Genomic DNA, 24232 nt, shown 5'->3' with positions numbered 1-24232 from the left:
AAATGATTCACGAATATCTATCGTCCGTCTGCCGCAAACAAAGTTTACGTTGCCCAACTATCACCAACGTGGATGTCGACGAATATCGATAGTCTCTTTTTTGTTTTAAGGGATTTTATATATTTTTTTTACATTTTTTAATTTTTTTTTATGGAGAATTTTTTTCATTTCAGATTTCAATCCGTTGAAATAATTTTGATCCTGCTGTTTCAGAATGTAATTTTGAGAAACAATGTAAGCAACAATACATGTTGCAATCAATGCAAAATCTAGTAGTCCTCTGGCGACATTGTTCATTATTACATAATGCTCTTGTTCGTTATTCGTATCTGTGAGTTTCGAAATCACCTAGTTTTGATTGCGACAAATATTTCCTGCTGATTTCTTTACAGAAATTTGCAGGGCAAACTTTTTCTTCGTTACTTCATGAAAAAACGTGATTTGGTTCCAATTGTTTTTGAGATGCTGTATGATGATACGTTCATCATTTTCATCGGAATCCCATTCCGATTCGGAGTTTGTTCATATGCAAAATCCAAAATTTTGCTCAAAACAATTCGAAAAAATTCAGGTATATTTCTTGGCTGATTGCAAGAACTTTTTATTCTTGATGATTTTTCCGAAAAGCGCATCGTTTATTGTAAAAAAATTCATGAATGTTTTCACAAAAATTTTGCCATTAAGAAGCCATTTTGAAAATACTAAAACGAAAAATCGATCTTTGAACCATGGATTCTCAAAGTTTAGACATTTATTCCACCCGTTAGTGAGATTCCAGGTTAATTAGACTCGAAAAGCTTTGGAAAATGGTTCACAAAAAAAAAATAGGCACGAAAAATCACGTTTTTTTTTTGTTTAAACTGCATTTTGGGATAATAAGAAAATTTTTTGAGCAATTTCATTGGCACCGTCGGAAAGAGGAGATCTTAAGCAATAAAAATATATGTTTCTCAATTTTTTCTAGTGTCGTATAGTCTTAGTTATTGGCCGTTGAAAAGCAGTGTCCCGGTAGTGGCGTTTTGGTCGTTTAAGGGTTAACCTAAAATTGTTCATTTTTTATTTATATGCTCGTAGATAAATAAAATTTAAATCTGCAGTGATAAGTACTATTATGTTCTTTTTTTCATACATTTTTAATACGTTATATTACATTCTCGTATTTGCCTAGGCTGAAACAAAAAAACCATATTATTTTAATATGAGACGTAGACCTGCCTCTATCTATTTCAGGACTCTGTCAAGTGATTTGATGGCCCCGGGTATTACCTAAAGATTTTGTACGGTTAATTAAAAAAAAAAAAAGATAAACAATACATTACAAATTTGTAGTTATAATAAATTGAATTTTAAAGAAAATTCATGTAAAATAACCTGTTTCAGATAGATTATTTTAAAAACTTGTTAATCTTGAATTCTTCTTGAAATTTGATTGAAAATGCTACAATAATAATCGTTTTGTGAGTGCAAAAATAATGTAAAAACTGTCAAGAATTTGAACAATATTTCTATAACATAAAAAATAATCATTCGTATTGCATAGGTACAAAACTTCATATTTTGAGGTTTTGTTTTTGTTGGAACATTTTTTATTTTACTATATTCAATAACTTTACTTACGTATGAAAACATATTCCCATGTAAACGTCTTGACAACGCCCACAAACTACACAGGCTGCCACCATTTTTTACATTTATTTACAATAAATGATCATTAAATAAATTATAAATAAATCAATTCTGAAAAGTGTGATAAGTCACATTATTGGGGCACTCGCGACACAAACCACGGTCCTGTGCTGCGCCAAACTTCACCCAACGAAAATATTCTCGACCAATCAGCTTTATATAGAAAGAGATAGGTGTACGTCTCATATGTTTTTTCTCTCTCTAGAGCCCATTACCATTCTCCCCACAGCATTACTGGTCCATTTCTATATGTCGATGGTCACCGCAGTAATTAGGACATTCTTGCCCTACCAAAGTTGCGCATGTTTCCTCCTTAATTAGGTTTTCTCCCTTCAACTATCAACTAACTTCACTTTATTGACTGCTGAATAGAAAACAAGGGACCAAATGCATAAGATTCAGTCCATTTTTGCCTTATTTTTCTATTATCTTTGTAAAAACTAATTTTGGCTATATAAGTATATTTGAAAAATAGTTTTTATTTTCTAATTACTATCTAATCTAGGGATCTCCAAAGGTAGATTCTGTATCTACTAGCGATCCCAGGCCCATAGGTCGGATCTACTCACTTTTGACCCAGAACTGTCAAAACCCTTTACCTTATTTTTTGCCGCTGGTGACTCTTAAACTCGAGACTCTTATTTGGATCCAAAATTTCACGCTAAGAATGATAATTATGAAATAAAATAACGAATGTTTAGTTTTCGTTACTTTAATATTGTTAAATAAAATATTCAATTCAATTGTAATTTTTTATGTTCACAATTTAAATTCCATAAAAAAGTTTTTGTTAATAAATGATTTAAAATTTAATTTTCAAATTAATTTAAAAAGGAGCAATAAATTCACGTGTCCTTGAGTTTATATTACATAATATCAAGAACATAATCAATTTTAAGTTCCGTAATAACAAATGTTTCAATATTAAAAGTTTACAAAAAATGTAAATGGACTTAAATAATTAATTATATTATTATTTCTAACAGACAAAAAAAAAATAACTGTTTTCACGATCTGCTAATATCAATGCAAAGATTTTTTTCCTTTCATTTGCGATACCTTTTTTCAAAAAGTTTCTATTAAAAATCAAAAATGATTTTTTTTAAAAAGATTTTTGGAATTATTTAATTTTAAAGCTTTATAATTTAAAAAATTTACATTTTGAGAGGTAAAAATGACGGAAAATTAATTTTTTATCCTAGAAGAAAAATGTGTGACATAAATTTTTATTTGTTTAAATGTAATAAAAAATTTTAATTCTACAATTTAAGCAGCTTTGACTTTGAAACAGTCAATATTCATTAAAGTAGTATCAAATTAAAAATTATATTTATTTAAAAGCGCAAATGCAATGTTAATTCCTTCGAATTTTAAGTAAACAATTTTTAAAGCTTTTAATCTGTTCTATTTTCGAACCCTTATTCTGAAATAATTTTATTTACAGATTCTCGGTTTGAAAAAAAAACTCTTAAATTTGGAACGCCTTCAATTTATTTTTGACCACTTATTTTTATTATTATTAGTATTTTTTAAAATTATTTTTTATTATTAATGTCGAAAACATTTATTTGTGAACAAATATCGGCAGTTGCTTAGTTCAAACACTTTAAATAAAATACTTTGTATTTCAAGCTCTGTCCAGTTATACGAGAAAAAAGGGTTCTCCGAGCCCTTCCTACTGGGATTTTTTTCAAAGGGTTCATAAACTTCCTCTCCGTTTCCCGTCGAAACAAAATTGGTAGATCTTGAAAAGGCCGAGCGATCCTGGCTCACGTTGCACCTGTGGATTGTCGAGACCTCTGATCTAATCTAATGAAATAATAAAATGATAATAGTTATTATTAATTACAAAGTTATTACAGAAATAAAGTTTTGGTCCATTGTTTTGACCTCAGCTTTCACCAGAGTGAAGCTAGCTGATGGTTGAAGTGAAAATAGCTAATTCACACAAAACTTTTATTTCAAAAAAATTTGTTTCAGCTGGGCTTCGATGTCTTTAATGCCCTAGATCTAATGGAAAACAAGGAGTTCCTGGAACCCCTGAAATTCGGAATCGGCGACGGCAATCTGCAGTATTATCTGTATAATTGGCGTTGCCCAAGCATGCCGCCTGGAAAAATTGGTCTGGTTCTCCAGTAGAATGTCTCCACGTTGTCTAAGATTCTTAAGAAACGTAAAATGCGAGCGTACTGTGGAGAGAGGGAGAGAGAAGGAGGGAGGGAGAGAAAGAAAATGGTAATGAAATAAAAACGCGAAGGAAGTAGCGTCATCCGGGAGTCGAAAAAAACGAGGGTGAGTGTTGCCCGATATTTTTTGACTAGGATTTTCCCTTGGAGCAGATTGATTTCGCTCGAGGAATCGGTGGAAAGGAGACGAATCTTCCTTGCTAAGCTGCATCTTCGATGAAAAACTCGAGATTCCGGCTCACTCTCGTCCAACAGTCAGATTGTGCACACTCCGTGTTAAAGTGTATATTGTATATTATATTATATTATATTATATTATACACAAAGACACACCGATGCGCATATAAATAAGCAATGTAGATAAGTACGTTAATAGAATTTTGCCGAATTTGCACGTGAACCTCGAGAGGTTTTCTTTTAAACTAGATCGCTCCGTCTATTACAAAAGCGAGATATGAGTTTCGTAATCGTGAGGGACAAGATCATTGTTTTATTTGGTTTTTGGACGCTTTTCCTTTACAAATTTTGGCGACGGTAGGTGAATGAAAGTCACGCCCAAAAATTTGTGAAAAGGTCGTTGAATAAATGAAGATTCATTAAACAAAATTCGTGTCTTGTGTATTGCCCGATTTCCTTCCTTTAAATAGAAATTTAAATTTCAGGCTTTAGGTTTCTCTTTGAAGGTGTTTTAGTTTTTCTGACTAGGCTTTACTATTGGGATCTGAAGTGGCGTAGCTTTTTTTTCTAAAGCGGGCAGAGGCATAGACTTATAATATTGAATGGTACAATTTGTACACAGTATGATAATTTTATACTGTGTCAAATTGCAATGAGTTTAAAAAAATTTCATAATGATTTCACAAATGCGTCAAATATTTCACAAAGATTTTGGATAGATTTAAAAGATTTTACAAAGACTTATTATTTCACGAAGATGTCAGACAGATTTGAAAGGTTGAACAAAGATTCGAAATATTTCAAAAAGATTTTTAGAGCATACACAATGATTTCAAATAATTCCCAAAAATTTTGAGAGAATTCGCAAAGATTTTGCATAGATTTCAAATGTTTCGCAAAGATTTTTAGAGAATTTGCAAAGATTCTACAAATATTTTGCAGAGATTTCTAGATAATTAACAATGATTTAAAATATTTCGCAAAAATTTGAATGATTTCTCAAGGATTTCAAATATTTCACCAAAATTTTTAGAGAATTTTCAAAGATTCTACAAATACTCCACAAAAATGTCGCAAAGATTTCTGGAGAATTCTGAAAGATTTTACCAAGATTTCACAAAGATTCGAATTATTTGCCAAAAATTTCAAATATTTCGCAAAGATCTTTAGAGAATTTGCAAAGATTCTACAAATACTTCACAAAGATTTCAAACATTTCTCAAAAATTTTTAGAGAACTCGCAAAGATTTTACAAAAATTTCAATTAATTGCCAAAGATTTTTAGAAAGTTTGTAAAGATTCTACAAATATTTCAAATATTTCGCAAAGATTTTACTAATATTTCACAAAGAATTGAATGAATTGTCAAAGATTTTTAGAAAATTGTAAAGATTCTACAAATATTTCACAAATATTTCAATGATTTCACAAAGATTTCAAATATTTCGCAAAGATTTTTATATAATTTGCAAAGATTCTTAAATAATTCGCAAAAATTTCTAGAGAATTCTCAATAATTACATAAAGATTTGAATGATTTTCCAAATATTTCACAAATATTTCTGGAGAATACGCAAACATTTTACTAATATTTCACAAAGATTTCAAATATTTCCAAAAGATTTTTAGAGAATTCGGTAAGATTTAAATGATTTCAAATATTTCGCAAATATTTTTAGAGAATTTGTAAAAATTCTACAAATATCTCACAAAGTTTTCAAATATTTTGCAAAGATTTGTAGACAATTTGAAAAGATTCTACAAATATTTCGCAAAGATTTCTCGACAATTCGCAAACATTTTACTAATATTTCAGAAATATTTCAAATATTTCCAAAAGATTTTTAGAGAATTTGTAAAAATTCTACAAATATCTCACAAAGTTTTCAAATATTTCGTAAAGATTTCTAGACAATTTGCAAAGATTCTACAAATATTTCGCGAAGATTTCCAGAGAATTTGTAAACATTTTACTAATACTTCACAAATATTTAAAATATTTTGAAAAGATTTTTAGAGAATTCGCTAGGTTTTAAATTCTTTCAAATACTTCGTAAAGATTTTTAGAGAATTCGCAAAGATTTTACAAAGACTTCACAGTGATTTGAATGAATTGCCAAAGATTTTGTAGAAAATTTGTAAAGATTCTAAAAATATTTCACAAAGATTTCAAATATTTCGCAAAGATTTTTGGAGAATTTGCAAATATTCTACAAATACTTGACAAAAATGTCAAATACTTTTCAAAGCTTTTTAGAGAATTCGTAAAGATTTTACAAAAACTTGATTGATTTCCCAAAGATTTCTAGAGAATTTGCAACGATTCTAAAAATATTTCGGCAAAGATTTTAAATATTTTCCAATGATTTTAAATATTATGTAAAGATTTTTAGAGAATCTGCAAAGGTTTCACAAAGATTTCAATGATTCCCCAAAATTTTTAAATATTTCCCAAAGATATTGAGAGAATTTACAAATAGTTTGCAATGATTTCACAGTGGTTTCCAATAATTCGCAAGGTTTTCAAATAGATTTCAAAGATTTCACAAAGACTTCTATTATTTCACAAAGATCTCAGATTTCAAAGACTGAACAAAGATTTCAAAGATTTCTGGTATATTTAAAAGGCTTCACAAGGACTCCAATCATTTCGCAAATATATCACAAAGATTTCAATAATTTCACGATTATTACGGAATATTTCAAATTTTCGCATAGATGTAAAAAAAATTCCCAAAGATCTTATTAAGATTTCAATGATTTTCGAATGATTAAAACAATTTCACAAATACAAAATTGCAATGATTTCCTGAAGATTTCTCAAAGATTTCAAATATTTTGGAAAAACTGCTATTGCTTCACAAAGATTGTAGGTACATTTCAAAAATTGAACAAAGCATTGCCTCCTGTGCCCCCTAGGGTTCCATCGCATTTGATTGGGCTTTATTCAGGGCCAATGCAGGTTAGTTTGATAACGGGTTTATGCGATAGAGAAATTTTTTCATAGAAAACAAATTAGTTATTTAGTTACAATCTTAAGATAGCTCTAGTTATATGTAGAAAAAGAATCATTAGTTACACTCTTTCAGCAATATCATTTAAAAAGATGCTAAGATTGTATAGAAAACTTGAATTCGTAATGTTTTCATCCGAAATTTGAATTTTTTTTATATAAAGTACCTGTTGTTGAATTTTCTTTTTTTAAAGAGTGAAGGGCTATTATTACGTAGGAAAATCTTTAAATGTCAGGGAATTTGTTTAAATTGCAGTAGAACATTGAATAACAGTGATTCTTAATTTGTAAAAGTAGATTTACATTTCTGTATTTAACTACTCGTTGAAAAATTAGTTTCTTTTTTTAAACAAAAATGTAACTATTTCAATAGGATATTCAATTATTATAGTTAAAATTTTATCTCTTTGCTTGAACATTCATTTTTTAAACTAATCTAACAATTCAGTTTTTGGTAGAGTAATTATCTTTTTTAATTGAAAATTCGGTTTCTTTTGCAGAAATTAATCGTCTTGATTGAAAATTCATCTTTTTGGTTAAATACTTAATTATTCTAGTTGCTGATTTGTCATTTTAGTTGAAAATTCACCTTTTCGGTTTCAAGTGTATTTCTTTCAGTTAAAGATTCATCGCTTCGTTGGAAAGGGTAACTATTTTTTGAAATTTTTTGTCCAACTGAAAATGTGACTATTCTATTTGTATATTTCATAATTTTATATGAAAATTGATCTCTTTGTTTGAAAAATTATCTTTTTTATTTAAAAATTTCTCTTTTATTATAAATTAATTTGCTTGGTTGAAAATTCAATTTGAAATCGATTCGAATTTACTAAAAGGCTCCGTTTACCGCGTTTTATTAGCATATCTGTCATAAAAATGTATTGAATTATTTTGTTTTTATATCAAAATTAAATTTTTAAAGTTCAAGAGTAAGGAAAATGCGACATTTATTTTTATACTGATGACTGATACCAGGGTTTGTATTCTAATATAACTACTTGATTAAATTTTCACAATTTTCGATTTTGATAAAAAAAATTCTTAAATGAAAATTAACTACTTCGTTGGAAAATTCTCTACTTTGTTCAAATATTGTCTTTTGTGAAAGGAAATTAGTCTTCTTGGTGACTAATTCACTTATTTGGTTGAAAACTCATGTATTTAGTTGAAAATTTGTTCTTTTCCATTAAAAATTAATTTTTTTCAAAACTTGTCTTTTTTGTAGAGAATGAACCTTTATGATAGAAATTTAATTTCTTTAGTTGACAATTATTTTTTCAACTAAAATTAAAATAAATAAAAGTTCAATGTTCATCATTTTGTTTGAAAATCTAACTATTTCGTTGAAATTTTATTTTATTTGCTTAAAAACTAAAGTTCTTAACTTCAAATTAAACTATTTTCTTTTTTGTCAAAATTGATCTTTTTTAGTTGGAAATCTATCTATTTTGTTGAAAATTTAGTATTTGTTGTAAAAATTCATCTTCTGGGTTAAAAATTCAACTAACGGGTTCAAAATTTATTTTTTAGTTGAAGAAGCATCATTTCTGTTAAAGAGTTCATTTCTTTGGTTAAAAATTTGTTACAAGTTTTTTTTTAAAATTCGTTGAAAAAGTTCATCTTGCTACTTAGTACAGATGAATAGCGCAACTTCTGTAGAGGACGATAACCCACTTTTCGATAAGATCCTAATGACCAAATCTGTAGAAATTCCGTTGAAAAAACTCAATTTTTTAATTAAAAATCAATTTGTATGAAAATTAATTATTATTTCGGGTTATTGTTAATTATTGCAATAATAATTGCATATTTTAAAAAGGCAGTTTTGGACGTTTTTTATTTTTTCCCAGTGAACAAATGAACAAATCTTTATATACGATACGTCATTTTTACATTTTTTAACTAAATTTTTTTTTCTCACAGCTATATAGGTTGGTTGCAACAAACAAAAAACCTGTTTTTGCTATCTTTGACGATTCTTTGTATACACACAGAACTTGTGAAACCTTGGTCACAAACCATTAAGCTTTTTTCTACGTAGCTAGCACTACGAGAATCCGAAGTCAAATTTCAGGTAGCATTTTTCCTCTCGAAAGTTTTTTTTTTTAGAAAAATTTAAAAAACATGTCTATATGGAAAATTTTTTAAGTAACCTTGAGAATCTAAATCTCCCATTTTTCTATTTCACCAAATTTTTCTATGAAAAAAAATAGAATGACCTTTTTGTTCTTTTTCAAATGTTACTTGTCACATAACTTTAAATATCTTAAGAAATTTCTTCAATCACGTAATTTTAAATTTGAGCGAAACTTTTTTTGATTTTCGGTCACAAAATTAGTTCAAATGTACATATAAATTTTGATCTTTCGTTTGTAAAAAGTTTTGTGTATGTTATTAAAATTTGTTAGGAAGTTGAAAAAGAACGGAATTTATTTTACAGTAATTTGAGTTTATGTTTAAAAAAATATTTTTCAGTTAAATAAATCATTTCGACTCTGTCTGCAGGACGGACATAATTAAAGTTTATTAAAAAACACAAGAGTTTTCAAAATTGTGCATATATCTGTTCCATCAAGCAGTTGGAGTCAAAATGAATTTAACTGAAGACATTCAATTTTTTTCATAGAAAAATCTTGTGAAAAAGAAAAATGGAAGATTATATTATCATAATTACTTAACAAATTTTCCATTTAAAGACTTTTTTTAAATTTTTCTAAAAAAATTGCTTTAGAAACTAGATAAATTATTAGGAGGAAAAATGCGTTCCTTTGTAGATGACTTTTCCTGTGATCTTATGTTTTTTTTTGTACTAAACCATACGTTAATTTCCTGATGAAGCCCGTTGAAGAACGGTCGAAACGTTAAACTAAACGGTGAGACCCCGTAGTTGGTTATTTTTTAATAAAAATATGCACCAGTAAGCAACAAAATTGATTAATTTCGAAGTAACATCTTCACTTATTAATTACCCTGGTCAACGCCACAACATCTTCAGGAAATAAATTTTAATAAACGTGTTTTACAAACTTCAGTGGTATTTATTAACTTCAGAAAGAGGAAATTAAAAAGTTGCCCAGTTTTGAAATGAAAAGAGATTCGGAATTTAAATGTTACGGAGCAATGAACAATTTTTAAAACATTTTTTTCCTGGACAAGTGAGTGGACACGTTAATTGAATCGTTTGGAGATTCCTTTTCGAAGCCACCGCGTTGCAATTAGTGTCACTTGTACAATAAGGATACCTCATTCTTTATTTATGGATGTTGCTTGCGATAAACGTTTGACACTGAACTCATAAAAGATAGGGTCTACGGAAGGTCTCTCCGATAAAATAAAATGAAACGAGTGTTAAAAGACTAAAAAATAAACACCATTCACCTTCTGTTTCTCGATTAAAGATTTATATTCGTCTATTATGTTTTTATTATCTATAGATAAAGCAAAATGCATCTTCCACTTTTAAAGTTTTGTTTTAAAAATTAAGAAAGTAGTTTCAAGTATCATTAATTTGTTTCTTGGCAATATTTTTATCAGATTAATTTTTGTTTAAACAATTAGTCTTGTTTTTCTTGAATAGTGTTGTTTTTTAATTTTTTCTTTGTAAACGGATGCAGTGTCAGTTTCTTAGGTCGAGATTGAAAAACAGAATTCCAGGTTATAACACCTTGGCTTAAATACGAACTTAAATATTTGATCAGTGCTCGGCTCGTATTGCCCTCGCGATTAAGAAAGTATCAAAATCTGAGAAATATGAACTTTTTCATAGTTTTTGATGTTGAACTAAAAAAAATCTCCCCCTTAGGGAAAAATATTTTTCTGAATAGCCGATAATTCTTTTAAAATTATATAATCAATTTTCTTGCATAATTTCATGAGAAATCGTAACAAGAAAACTCAGATCCTGATCTTCCAAGTTGGCAATAATTACGTGTATGTCTTATAAATTTCCGGTTCTGACGACACTTGTGTTTTGCCTTTCTAAAGTTTATTGCCATTAAGAGGAATAAAAATTTGAATTGTTTTTCTTTCCCGGTGTGGAAATATGGACACAATATAAATCTGGATGTTAAAAGATTTTCGTAGGTTTCTTAACGTAAAATTATAATTAATAATTAAAATAGTATCAAATGAGATAGGAATTAGGAGCTACTTTGCACTTATCTGTGGACTCAAGGTTCATTTATTTATTTTTTAAATAGAATCAACCGGGAGATTTAAACAATCAGGAAGAACTAAGAAGGAACAATTTATTTGTCGAACGGGAATATTTAAAAAAATTAAAATAGTTTAAAAATAAAAATCCTACCATCTTAAATTTTACGTCGTATCACCGGACATTATGCCAATTTCAATGGCTTTTATAATTGATTAAAATTGATGCTATTCCAATTTGAAATTGATATTTTTGATAGCTTTAAGTTTAACATATTTATAACTGGGAATAGTCTAATTTGTAAAACCTACGTATGCATATAATTCTGAATTCTTCTTATTTGAATGCTTTGAATTTCAAATTGTGCAAAATAAAAATTGTCCATTTGTATGGCTTTCTTTTGAGACTGTGCAATTTTAATTGCTTTTCATTTGTAGATTGTTGAATTTTGAAGAGTAGGATTTTAAAATTCCTAATCTCTCAATCTGTTATTTATTTTGAAATGCTGTCCAGTATTAAAGACATTGCAATTTAAATCAATTATTTTATAAAATAAAATGGTAAAATATCAAGCAATTTTTATAAAAACAATGTTCAATTTTGCATGTTTTAATCTTTACTTGAAAAGTATCAAATTTAAAATTCTTCATTTTTGAACTTGATCATTTTAATGGATTATTATTAATTTTTCCATAGTTTTAATATGGAAATTGATATGGAATCGCCCTTGTATCCCTAAAATGCCTAATCATGACGTAAATATAATTCCGGCATAAACCAGTTTAAGGCAAACGCACTCGTGTATTTATCTTATATTACCAAGCCGGGAAATTGGCATTGAAGACGAAAGCCCTTGCCTCCGGATTTGACAAGATAGTCGTTGGTTATCTCAAGATCAAGAACAAAGTTTCCTTGGACTCATTTTTATGTTATCTTCAACCCAAATCACGAACGAGGGCAATACTTACTGTTTTTATGACAGAATATTAATTTTCTAAAATGAAAAATTAATTTAATGAAAGGAGTAGGAAAAAACTCAATTTTGTAATATTAAGATCATCTTTTACTGATCCAAGAATAATTCAAAGGTTTTCTACTTCTCCCGACTCTATGTGATTGAGTGAAATTAATTAATTTTTGCATTATTGTTTTTTGTTCTGTGTTTTAAGAACTCTGTAAAGTTATTGGAAACAAAAATGCAGATTTGTACTTTTGTACACTATTTTTGTAAACAAATATTTTGCATCTAGGTGTGAAATACTGATATACAATATATGTTTATTTTAATAAAGATTTAAATTAACTACCGATCTCTAAACGTAATTAGAAACTTGTTTAGAGTAAGCAGTTGTCAAAAAGTATATAATGTAAGAAGGAATCGTAATTAAATTATAAGACCATGAATAGTTTTGTTAGCAGCTGAATCGGAAGAGGAGTTGAATCGTAGATTTTACTAGGACATGAATAACAGCTATCAATGTTTGTCCTAAAAACGTAATCTCTAATATATTGCAAATTTTTAAAACAGTCATAATTTTTGAATGCACATCTTTATTTACTTCAACGTCCCTTTGCAAATGCTATATTACTAGAGTATATAAAGTACTAATAAATATTTGGTAGAATTAAGGTAATTTTTGTAAAAGTAAAAGAATTTTCAAATTATCAAAATGCATCAATTAATTTTAAAAGCTTTCGATTATATAGACTTCGAAAAATTTTCGCAATTTTTACGAAAATTGCAGAGAATTTGATTTAAAAGCAAAGAAGAAAGAATATATTGTATGACAAAAAGTTAGAAGAAACAAAAACTGATTAAAAAATGAAAGCTTATGATTATTTTTTCGGGCAAAAAAGAACTAAATTTATTTTTTAATCAAATGTGATGATGTTATACAGAATCCTACTACAGAAATGAAATGTTTTCGTGCCAAATTGTTCCATTTCGATTACGATGTATTTTAATTTCAAATTGTGAAATTTCAAGTGTTGAAGTTTTGAATTTTTTAAATTAAAGTTTGTCCAATTTTAAATATCATGTCATGTTTAAATTTTAATTAGACTAATTGCAATTGCGTCAAAGGTATTTGAATTTTGTAGGGTCGAATTTGAAAAATTAATCTTTTTAAACTTTTAATTTTTAACGTTTCTGGATTTTCGAGCAGCGTTTTTTTACTCATCTTTTATTTTAGACGAATGGTGAAAATATGTTTGTACATTAAGTGGCCAAAAATGTTGTCTGTCACATACAGTAAATTTTTGCAGAGACGATAAAGAACTTAGGCTTTTAGGTTCCAAGCACAATTTACCGTTTTAAACATTGTAACTTTGAAGAAATCGACTTCTTCGCAAGCTAATTATATGCAGTTAAATGCATTTTGCGCTTTTTATCAGTAACGTATATTAATGAAGCCTTCGGTACGTGAAGGTTTCATTCTGACTGGAATCCTCGATGCCCCTCAGTTCCAACAAGGAACATGTTAACTGTTGTTAAACTTTTTCGAAAAATACGGAAGAGTTTTTTTTTAACAAATTCACGGAGCTAGATAACAAGTACGTTACGGAACGAGAATGTAGGTGGGGATTGTCATGAAGTGGAATAAATACAAGCTTCAAATCAAGTGGAATTCAGTCGCGCGCCTAGTACTATCGCTGTTACGCACACCCGAGAAAAATAATTGATCTTAAAAATAAAAAATAAATTAATAATTCTTTAGTGTTGAATAAAAATGTCATTAGTTTCTTTCGAAATTTAGATTTTAAACGGTGGGATTTATAACCTTGTCAACTAATGTTTTTATAATTCAAACGGGGTGTAGATACAAATTTGGTCAAGTGTCTGTAAGTTTAAAAAGAAATGTTGCATACTTGCAAGTTTGTTTTTTATATATTTAGAGTGGCCTTCGCCACTTATATTTTGCAGTTTAGATAGCTGATAGCATTAAGCGAAGGACTTAAGTAATGATTATAGTATTTCTAACAAGTGTTTAATATTTTCGATTATGTGTATTTTTTAAAGGGAATGATTTTTTGTTTATTTTTGGGCGTATAATGTACCTGGAAATTTAAAAAATTGACTTAATATCTTGTTTTACAAATGGTAGATTCTTTGCCATATATTTTGTTCCTTATGGAAAAAATCTAATGACCAATTCCATTTCAAATCAGGTAAAGATGTCTAACTTAGGTTGTGAGAGTATATTCGAATACATCATTTTATGGTGAAAATAAAGGACAACGTACTTCGCAGTTTGTTCAAAATTTTTTTCACTTCGAAAATTACCTACAAATTCTCAAAAATTAAAAGCAATTTTTTCACAATGCATGATTTTTTGAATGAGCATAATTATTTCGGATTTTCTTTTTTTGTTCGTCTTGAAAATAATTTCTGTTAAACTGAGTCTAGAAAAAAGAAAATAATGTAGAAAAATGGCAGCTGTTTTTTTTTCATGCTTGAAATTGAATTTGCTCAAAAACCACATTAAAAATGTTTTTCTTGTAAAATACATATTTACTACATATCTCTTTAGTTTCGTTTTTGGTGAAGCAGAGCTTCTCATTGTAAAAAAATATTTTCAACAGCCGAAATTTTGCAAGAATTTCCACGTTGAATAAAACAAGAAAATCTGGAACACCTAAGCTCATTCTCAAAACGCTGTATATGAAAAACAAATGTTTGTCATTTTTTGAGAATTTGCACGTAATATTAAACTCATTATAAACAATAAAAAATGTTTTGAGATTAAACTATGAAATACGTATCCCTTTATTTTCGCTCTAAAATGATATATCCAAATAAAAAATAATTATGACACCATTGACTATACTTTTCTGGAAATTTTGACTAATTTGATATGAAATTGGTCTAAGATGATCTTCAGTTTTTAATTAATGATCATTAATATTTTTGTTAAAAGTCATAAGCTGAAAAACGTCTATCGTTCAATAAAAATGAAAATTAAGAATTGGATTAGAATTTTAATGTATTTTTAGTAAAAAAAGGGCCTTTGTGTAAAAATTAAGTAAATAAGAAATTAATTTCATTTCTAATGATTAAGTAAACATTTTTTGAAATTCTCTTGTTTTTAAACGGTACTATTACATTTATATCGATTTAGAAGATTATTTTAAGGTGAGGTACATTTAAACTGGGAAATATTTTAGAATAGAAGCATCAGAACTAATATAAAACTAAGAATTTACCCATAGAAGTTTATGTTAAATATAAAATTCTGAATAGATAATTCCATAAAATAATTGATAAAATAAACGATCAAATAACTTTATATGTAAATCAAATCTAGAAAATATTATAGAAACATTTTCTGCAGGAAAAATTAGAATTATCTTTTTTGAACAAATCTACATGAAGGATCGACCGAATCAACGTGATGTTCAAAGTATGGTCCCTCCTAATATTCTGCATTTCTACAACCGTTCTAGGATCTAAATACTTTAGGTTTGCATTCGATTTTCAGCAAAATATAATTTTTCAGGAAACCCCCTATAATCTTTTAACATTAAAACTTAAATAATTATTCAAAAATCATTTGTTCCTTCAGTTTTTGGCAAGCCACAACCGACAATGCCATCGAGAATAATTTCGAGGTTTACTGGAATGTACCCACTTTTATGTGTCACAAATATGGCATGCATTTCGAAGAAGTTTCCTCTGTTTTTGGCTTGCGACAAAATACTCAGGATCAATTTCGAGGAGACAACATCTTCATTCTCTACGATCCTGGAAATTTTCCAGCTCTAATCAAAAATGAAAATGGTATATATATTTTTTAATTCCAAGAACAACATAATAAATAGCAATATTAAAACTTGAATTAAAAAATTAATTATTTCTTTGGAGATTATTCAATTCCTCAAGAAATGTTATTCCTAATGTCATTTTGGGAAGAGCGAAAGTTCGACTTTCTTTTGAATAAATGTTTATTAACATCAAGTAAATTATTTATTTTCCTAAACTAAATTCAAAATTTTTTAATTTCACTTTTTATGAAATGTACCAGTGAAATCTAAGCATTTTGAAATAATAATTTATTTTTCAGCATACATTTTACAGGCATTTTGGATGCCTTAGGATTGGACCATGCGTAACTGGGGTTAATTTTTAATAATGGGTGGAATTCCGTGGTATTATATTCAGCTGATTTTATAATTACAAAAAAGGAACATTTTGTTTTAAAATGGTGGGAAATAAGCAAAATAGATCAAGGCATATCAACGCCTGTTTAGTGCAGCAAAAGTTTGACCATGGTTAAAAAAGTTTGTTTTTCTGTTTTTAATAATTTCATTTAGGATCTTACAGAAAAACACTAAAATACATATAGCGCTTTTAAATTGTTATTTAAAAAAGAACTTAAAAAAATATGAAGTCTGTTGCGCTCAACAGACCTGCCCCTAAATATTAATTCCGAACGATTTTCAAAAATGTCAGCACAATTTTCACAGTTTTCAAATTATTAACTAGTCTTTTATACTACTAAACGTGGTTGGTTACGAAGCGCCCTGACACATGCTTTAAGAGCTTGATTTTGAAATCTTACAATTTTTTGAAGTTTCATTTATGAATAATTGTTCCAAATAGGAATGTTTGTAATTTTCAGGCATATAGTTTAATTGGATAAAAATTCTGAAATTGTTTCATTTAGATGTCTGTAAGTTTTAAAATCTTTAATTTTGAAACCCTTAATGGGACGATTTAAAATTGTTTCATTTTAACTTTGCTTTAATTTGTACTTGTTGCACTTTAAATAACTAATTTTGTAATTGGCTAAGCTTTTATCTTAATAAGCTTCAAGATGTAAGTAATATTAAAAAGGAAACTCACAGAGACTCAATTTAAAAAGAAACGTATACATTGTATCCAAAGACTATGGAAAAGATATAAAATAGTATTATTATAGCACACATTAAACGAAAATAAGACTTATCCTGGATTTAAAAGGGTCAAACCTTATATCTTAACCCAATGGACAGAAGAGTTAAAGAACATCTTTAGAGCGGCTTAAACATGTCCTACGTCAGTCCATACAACGTTCTATAAACATACAATGTTCCAGAGGCGTTTTAAAGACGTAATTCAAACATAGAACGTTTTTATAACATTATTTGGTCTGACTTAGGACAGTTTTTAAAATGTTCAAATAATGTCTTTTGACTTGTGAGTCCAAAAAACGTTTTTAGGACGTTCCAATTACGTTCTAAAATGTTGTACCCACTGGGTATAGTATCCTGCAATAGATGTTTTTTATGCTACCTTTTGTATTCAGGTGATGTCATGAGAAGGAATGGAGGTGTACCTCAAGAGGGTAATTTGACCCTACACCTTCAGCTTTTCAAGGATCACGTTCACGAGCAAGTGGCCAACGAATCTTTTCGTGGAATAGCTGTGATCGACTTTGAAAGTTGGAGGCCCGTCTTTCGACAAAATTGGGGTTCACTAAACCGCTATCGTGAGCTTTCGATAGAAATTGAACGAGATAATCATCCCTTCTGGAGTAACAATGCCATAAAGAACGAAGCTGCACAAAATTTTGAATCTCATGCCAGGAACTTTATGGAGGAAACTTTGAAACTCGCAAAGTCTTTGAGACCTTTTGCCAACTGGGGCTATTACGCTTATCCTTATTGCTTTAATTTGTCACCCAATCAGCCCTATCCTAAGTGTGATCCAAAAGTACACGACGAAAATAACAGGTATGAATAAATAAAAGAAACTTTTATTCAGTTTTACGGACATTTATGTACGAAAAAGTGGTCCAAAAATCTTTTTGAAAAAAAAACGAGCCGTAAAAAAATTAAATTGCATCAGATAAAATCTTTTACTTTTTCATCGAGGTCACAGGTTAAACTGTAAATGTTTTCGTTGCTTTCATACTTCCAAACAAATGTTTACGACAATATTTTATTCATTTTTTATGACAAATTTAATATTTAAGAATTCTATTGTGCATAGGCGTGTAAATATTTTGAAATAAATTTTTTGGTACCATATATTTTGATTTCATCTCTTTTATTGATATTTGTAGAGTCCGCGGTCTAAAACTGTTAACTGAAAAAAAATTTGAATTGATTTTTCTGCATTTTCTGGAACATTTTTTATATGCAATTAATATCCCGCAAACGAAACGACAAAATTTCTTTTAGTTTCTTTAAAATGGATTTCCAAAAATCGCGTTTTTGTATCTAGAGCATAGGGCCGCGGTCTAAACCTGTTATCTAACGAAGATGAGTGAAGCGTCTCGATTACTAACACTCAGCAATTGTTTGAAATAAATGATTTAAAATTTTTGCAAGCACTTGTGTTTTTGGCGTGCGATTACAAACATTTTGACGAGTCCGGAAAAACAATATAAAATCAGTGGTAGAGTCATATAACGTTCAATTTTGATTAAAATGTTATAACACTAACGTGTATTTCTTTTCTCTAGTAAATGCACATAATACATTTTGCAGTTTAAAAACATATTAAAAATATTTAAAAACCGAGGACCCTTCATTTCTATAAAAAAAGTACTATTTGAGGTAACTAGACAGTGGCTACGGGTGCAGATCTGTACTCTTCAAGCCTGTTTCATTTTTCATAAAAAATTAGGCTAGTGTTGTCTTAAAATTTTTGTTGTTAGAACGAAAAAAAAAAGAAGATATTTAGACTTGGTATCACCTTTGATCTCGATAAGCCCTAGAAAAGCGTGTGAATGGAACGGCTACTCAATTCGGACTGTTAGGGATTGACGCATTTATATTTATTTACATTAGGAAAACGCTTGAGATGAGAAATCCTTCGTGTTTTTTATGCCTGAGAGTGCAATATATATGAAGACGATGACAAAATTATGGCAGTCCTTTTTCATATTCTTCATATATATATATTTATTTATTCGTATTTATTCATGCGTTAAAAATTAAAAATGGAAAGTTGTGTGTGGCAACCTAACGTACAAGATTGCACGTCGGGCTGCCGCACATAGTTTCTAATTTTTAATTTTTCCACACGTAAATAAATATAAACACATCAATATAGCTATGTTAAGAGGTAACAAGAGTTTTTAGTTCTATGGGAAATTGAGTTTAAATGTGAAAAAGGATAAAAATATGCTCTAGGTAGCGCAGTGAACATTGTGACAAATTTCATCCAAATGAATCAAATTTTTCACGAATTCTCTTTTTTTCATAAAGGAAAAATAGTTTCCACAAACGCGTTGCCAAAACAAAAAAGATTTGAGATAAATATTTTTTTTAGTTTTATAAAAGTTCAGGAATATATAAGCATTCCTTAGTACTATTTATATAATTGACCAACTTTCATCTCGACGTATGATTCGCATAGACGGGAGTAATTGCAAAAAATACCATTATGATAAGAATCTGTGAAGTGGAGCATGGCCTTAATTTCAAAATTAATCTAGGAAATCAAAATTCCAGTAAAATTCAAGATATACAGATCATCTAGATTTTAGATTCATGAATTAATTACAATTTTTGAAAGCCCATTTATTTCATAACATTTATTTCATTCTAAAAAACAAAATTTAGAAAGAGACCAGTGAATAATAAAAATGGTAGATATCGATTGAAAAGAAATTAAGGAATTCAATTTTAACGACTTGCTTCATAATTCTAGTAAAATTATATTAAATTCGTTCGCTTAAACTCTGACCTTATCTTTAACAACAGCTTCACACATTCTAAGCATTTGTAGTGGTCTAATTACGTAAATTGCTTCCATTCAACGGCCTTTCATTCTCTCGCGGTAGATAATAGTAGAGTAATTCTAATTCACTGATTTCGATGCTCAACTCGCTTGAAAAAACAGACTTTAATGAAGGGCGTATCTTTAGATTGGTTAATAATTACGATAACATATACTTTGTAAATAATTATCACTTTTGTATACAGATACATGAAGAGTAAATGAACTCTGAATATATTTTCTCTCACAGTAATTACTTTTTTATTTCATAAATTTAAGACACAAGTTAATTAAAAGTTAACTAATTTCAATAAAGGTTCCGTTTAATAATGAAAATTAAGTTATTTATAAAAATCTATGCTGTTTATGATCGGAAATTACTTCCTTTTAAGCTACTTATTTATCGCATAATTTAATTTAGATTATAAACAATTTATTATTTTTTGCATTACAGAATCTCTTGGCTCTTTTCGTCACAGATGGTACTTTTTCCTTCAATATATTTGAGAAAGAATTTGGATGCAAGCGAAAAATTAGGTCTTATAAAAGGAAGAGTTGTGGAGGCACTTCGACTTGCAGGAAATACTAGTCCTAGACGGAAAGTCATGCCCTATTTTTGGTACAAATTCCAGGATTCGACTGAAAACTTCCTGAGCAGAGTTCGTTTTTCAAACACTTATTTATATTGATAGATTAAAAGATTTCGAAATTTGTAATGCCAAGAGAATTTAGAGACAAATTTCTATTTCGCAATCAAGAAGAATTTATTAAATTGCGACATTACGTCGGAAGCGGGTGTCATTCGAAACATGTTACCCGCTCCAGGCGAAATCGCGATAATTGCAGTTGTCACCACGTCTAAGTACCGTAACATAGGTGATTACAGTCTGCGGCGGATTTAATAAGACGATCTAGCAAAATTCTCGTCCATTTTGAGGACACGAAGCGACCCAAGAACCACCGCCATTTGCATTCCGTAAGTGTCTGCATTTTGTTGACACGCATGGATGCTTTGCAGGCCACGAAACAGTGAAAGCTTAGCACCTTTTAGAGCATCAATGATCAGCACGACTAGCTTAACAGAATATTCTGGGTGCAGCCGTCGAAACTCCTCTATAAAGTCCTTATACCTCTCTTTATTTTTATTCTCATTGGCTGTGATATTCTTATCGTCGGGTGCCGAAACCTCGATATCGAACATAGTTCGGTCCTCGAAGTCACGGAGAATTATACCAAACTCTCGGTTTCAGTCCATCCACGATGCTGATGTTTTTCAGGCATAAGTGGCAGCCGTCTGCCGTACTGCAAGTTGATTAACTGTGCGGAACAGTAGTACTAGGAAGACCGCAACGTGGGATACAAAAACCATGATTGTGGTGTATGCAGGCCTCGAGTGCGCGTAAGAAACAACTTTCGAGAATATAATACTGTATTTCGCTAGAAGCGTTTAGCGAGCGATATTTCTTGAGTTGTACAACCAGGTAGTATGCGTCCTAGGTATTCGGGGTCTGCATGGCACGCTCTGTAGCTATCATCGGGAATTTCTTGGCTGAAAATGTGACGACGGTGTATATAATAAAGCTCTCCGTGCCCGACTTCATTCCAGGTGATTTCAACAAAGGAAACCTAAGGTTAAGCGACATCGATTGATATTTCACATTTCTGTAGAGGATAGCGTGCACCCTCTTATCGATGAGCTGTATGTCGAAGTTTTCCTCCTGTGCTTTCTTCATCCCGGCCATCAGGAGTAAGTACTTGAGAAAGATAATGTTTGATACATTTCTCTCACCCCTCATATTGAAGTCAAAGCCGAGTGTTTTAGCAGCTTCCTCCCCCGTTTGGTACAGAAACGCTCCTTTGCCAATTTCTTCCTGCTTTCTGACTATTTTAAGAAGAGTCTCGTTCATTTGCGACTACGCACGCTGTACCTACAATGATCATGTTGTAATGGGATGGCAATCATGTTTGTTGCAGATACTTTTTTCCTCGCCGACAGATCGGAAGACGGAATCTGTTGGGCAAGAGTTTGTATCTGCATCGGAGAGCACCTTTCCTAGACGTTACGTCCAGAATGTGGCCCTGTGGCACGCCCAGGTATGTATAGATCTCTGCAATTCCAAGGTGTCATAGAGCACTTCTGTTGACGAGCTCAGGATCTTCGCGGGTGCCATTAAGTTTTCCTCGCTCCAAATGAACCTAGGCAAATTTTTCTAACTCAAACTCCATTCTAATCGCCAGAGTGTACTTCTCGAGAATCTCTAGGATTAGGTTAAGTTATTCTGTATTTATAGCGTCAGGCCTGACAAGAGGGTGTAGGGGGGATAACGGGTAGTTTCTCCCCGGGCCCAGAGTTTTCGAGGGGGCCCGGATTTTCCGGAACTGTTAAAAATCAAAATTGCATCTAAGGGCCCGCCCTTTTCCACCACCACCCTCCGAGCCCGGGTTTTTCTCTCGACGGGCCTGTTTAGCGTAGATTTTGAGATCGTCCATGTAAAATACATGAGTCACCTTATTCTTTCGACATCCAGGTTTACCGCAGAAGAACCCTTGAGAATAGTAAAAAGCAAGAAATACTAGTAACAGCATAAAGTAAAAGACGATAGGGCTCATGGTGTCACCGTTAAAGACACCTCTCCAGAAGTTGACGCGCACTGTCGGGCCCAGGTTTTCTTTGTGCTGAACTAATGCATGCGTCTTTTTGTCTTATTCTTATCGTTGGTTTTACTTTCTGTACGTCGGAAAATCCTTTACGAAACGCATCAGCTACATGAGCCAGATCTTCGCTCTTGAAGGAAACCTGGATGATGATTCTCCTGGTCCTAAAAAATCGCTCATCTTCTATTGGATGCATGCCCAAAGTCCGCATCTGTCAATTTGCAGGTTCTCTCGGCAGTTTGCTACTCCTTTTTCGAGACACGTTGAACAAGTCTCCTTTCTTCGGTAGGAGTACAGGACATCTTGAGACCGCGCACAGCAGCCAGAGATAGGTTGGCAAACAATGTCTATCACCCTACAATAGGGGATGTTGAAAATAATTTGGATTGAAACACGACGACGAAAAAGGCGAAACGCCTACGTTGAATGGGCTAATCTACTCAAGGAGGACTTGTTGGATTGCTACGATGGCAGCATTATCCCTGTTGACGGAGACGTTAGCACGTTTCTTAATATTCTTTGCACAATCAAGCTGCTTACCTCTCTGAAACTGGGTACGGACGCAAAGCGCTTATCCAAAAGTTGCCTGATAAAGCCGCAAATGAAGATCAAGAAGCGACATTCAGACCAATCGCGGAAATTAGGCACCCCCTGAGAGGTCATAGCGATTTCCGAAGAAGCTGGACCAATAACATCCAAGTTCCTCCTAAGTCGCAAAATCTTGCTGAAATTTTTGCTTCCCTTATTGAGGATAACTTGGACAAGTTCTACTTCTGGACCATTAATTCTTGAGTTTATTGTGCAACGAAAGCTTTGGCTGATTCGAATCGAAGGCTCAAACCGACGATGGATCAGAAGTTCAAAAGATCCGTGCATCAGCTGAACAAGAAGATTGGCTTGGCAAGATATAATGTGTCTCGTGTTCAGTATGCGATTGACTACATAATATATGTGGGGTCTTTTACAGAAAAGGTCCGAAAGTTCGATGACAAACTGAGTATCTACCATCATACGCTGAATAAGTCAGAGCTGCTGACAATCAGTCAACATATTGTTGATAAAATATGAATATTAACTGAGGCAAGGACATCTGATATGACATCTGATGAGAAATGTCTATCAGTCACTGCTGAAAAAGTGAAAAAAAAACACTTAGGGGCGCGAAAAACTTCTTCGATAAAAGCCAAGATGGTCTCAAGAACTTCTGGTGGAAGAAGTTTACTTCTGCACATCACAATCTCTTACGCATCTTCGCGTCATGTTTAGAGTAGAAGATACTCATTTCGCAGGGGCTGATGTTAGAACACATTGTACTCCTATCGGAGAAAAACGCCTTTTTCAACCAAGAGAACGACAGTTCAATACCTTGTCTGAACACGTTGCATAACAACTTTAATGTCTATCCTGATCTACAGGATTGTCCGAAAAATTGGGCCTTTGTGGAGACAGGTGTATAAACAACGTTAATCGAAAAAAAGGTATAGCAGGCTGCTAAGATAACCTGCTAATTGGCATACGCATCTGCAAAGGTGTATCAGTTCATTAGAGCTGTCTGTACGAGGGTGGATTGATAAGTTTCCGGCCTGACCAAGAAAAACGTTTTTAAGAATTTTTTTTTTTATTTCTCAACATAATCTCCTCCAAGGCTGATACAT

General features: G+C 30.8%; 2 protein-coding genes across 2 annotated transcripts in view; both read left to right on the top strand.

Moving 5' to 3' along the window:
* Positions 1–4478, top strand: part of LOC117181906 (glycylpeptide N-tetradecanoyltransferase 1) — a 25673-nt gene extending 21195 nt beyond the window's left edge. Inside the window, exon 8 of the mRNA XM_033374926.1 lies at positions 3667–4478. Coding sequence (XP_033230817.1) covers positions 3667–3825 — 159 coding nt within the window. The 3' untranslated portion in view covers positions 3826–4478. The remainder of the gene's footprint in view (positions 1–3666) is intronic.
* A 9396-nt stretch (positions 4479–13874) lies between these two features.
* Positions 13875–24232, top strand: part of LOC117181212 — an 85487-nt gene continuing 75129 nt past the window's right edge. Inside the window, exons 1-5 of the mRNA XM_033373776.1 lie at positions 13875–14056; positions 15547–15674; positions 15778–15992; positions 17500–17926; positions 20377–20581. Coding sequence (XP_033229667.1) covers positions 15607–15674; positions 15778–15992; positions 17500–17926; positions 20377–20581 — 915 coding nt within the window. The 5' untranslated portion in view covers positions 13875–14056; positions 15547–15606. The remainder of the gene's footprint in view (positions 14057–15546; positions 15675–15777; positions 15993–17499; positions 17927–20376; positions 20582–24232) is intronic.

Source organism: Belonocnema kinseyi, chromosome 10 (assembly GCF_010883055.1).
Source record: "Belonocnema kinseyi isolate 2016_QV_RU_SX_M_011 chromosome 10, B_treatae_v1, whole genome shotgun sequence".
Classification (NCBI taxonomy): domain Eukaryota; kingdom Metazoa; phylum Arthropoda; class Insecta; order Hymenoptera; family Cynipidae; genus Belonocnema; species Belonocnema kinseyi.
This window is presented reverse-complemented; position numbering and strand designations above follow the sequence as displayed.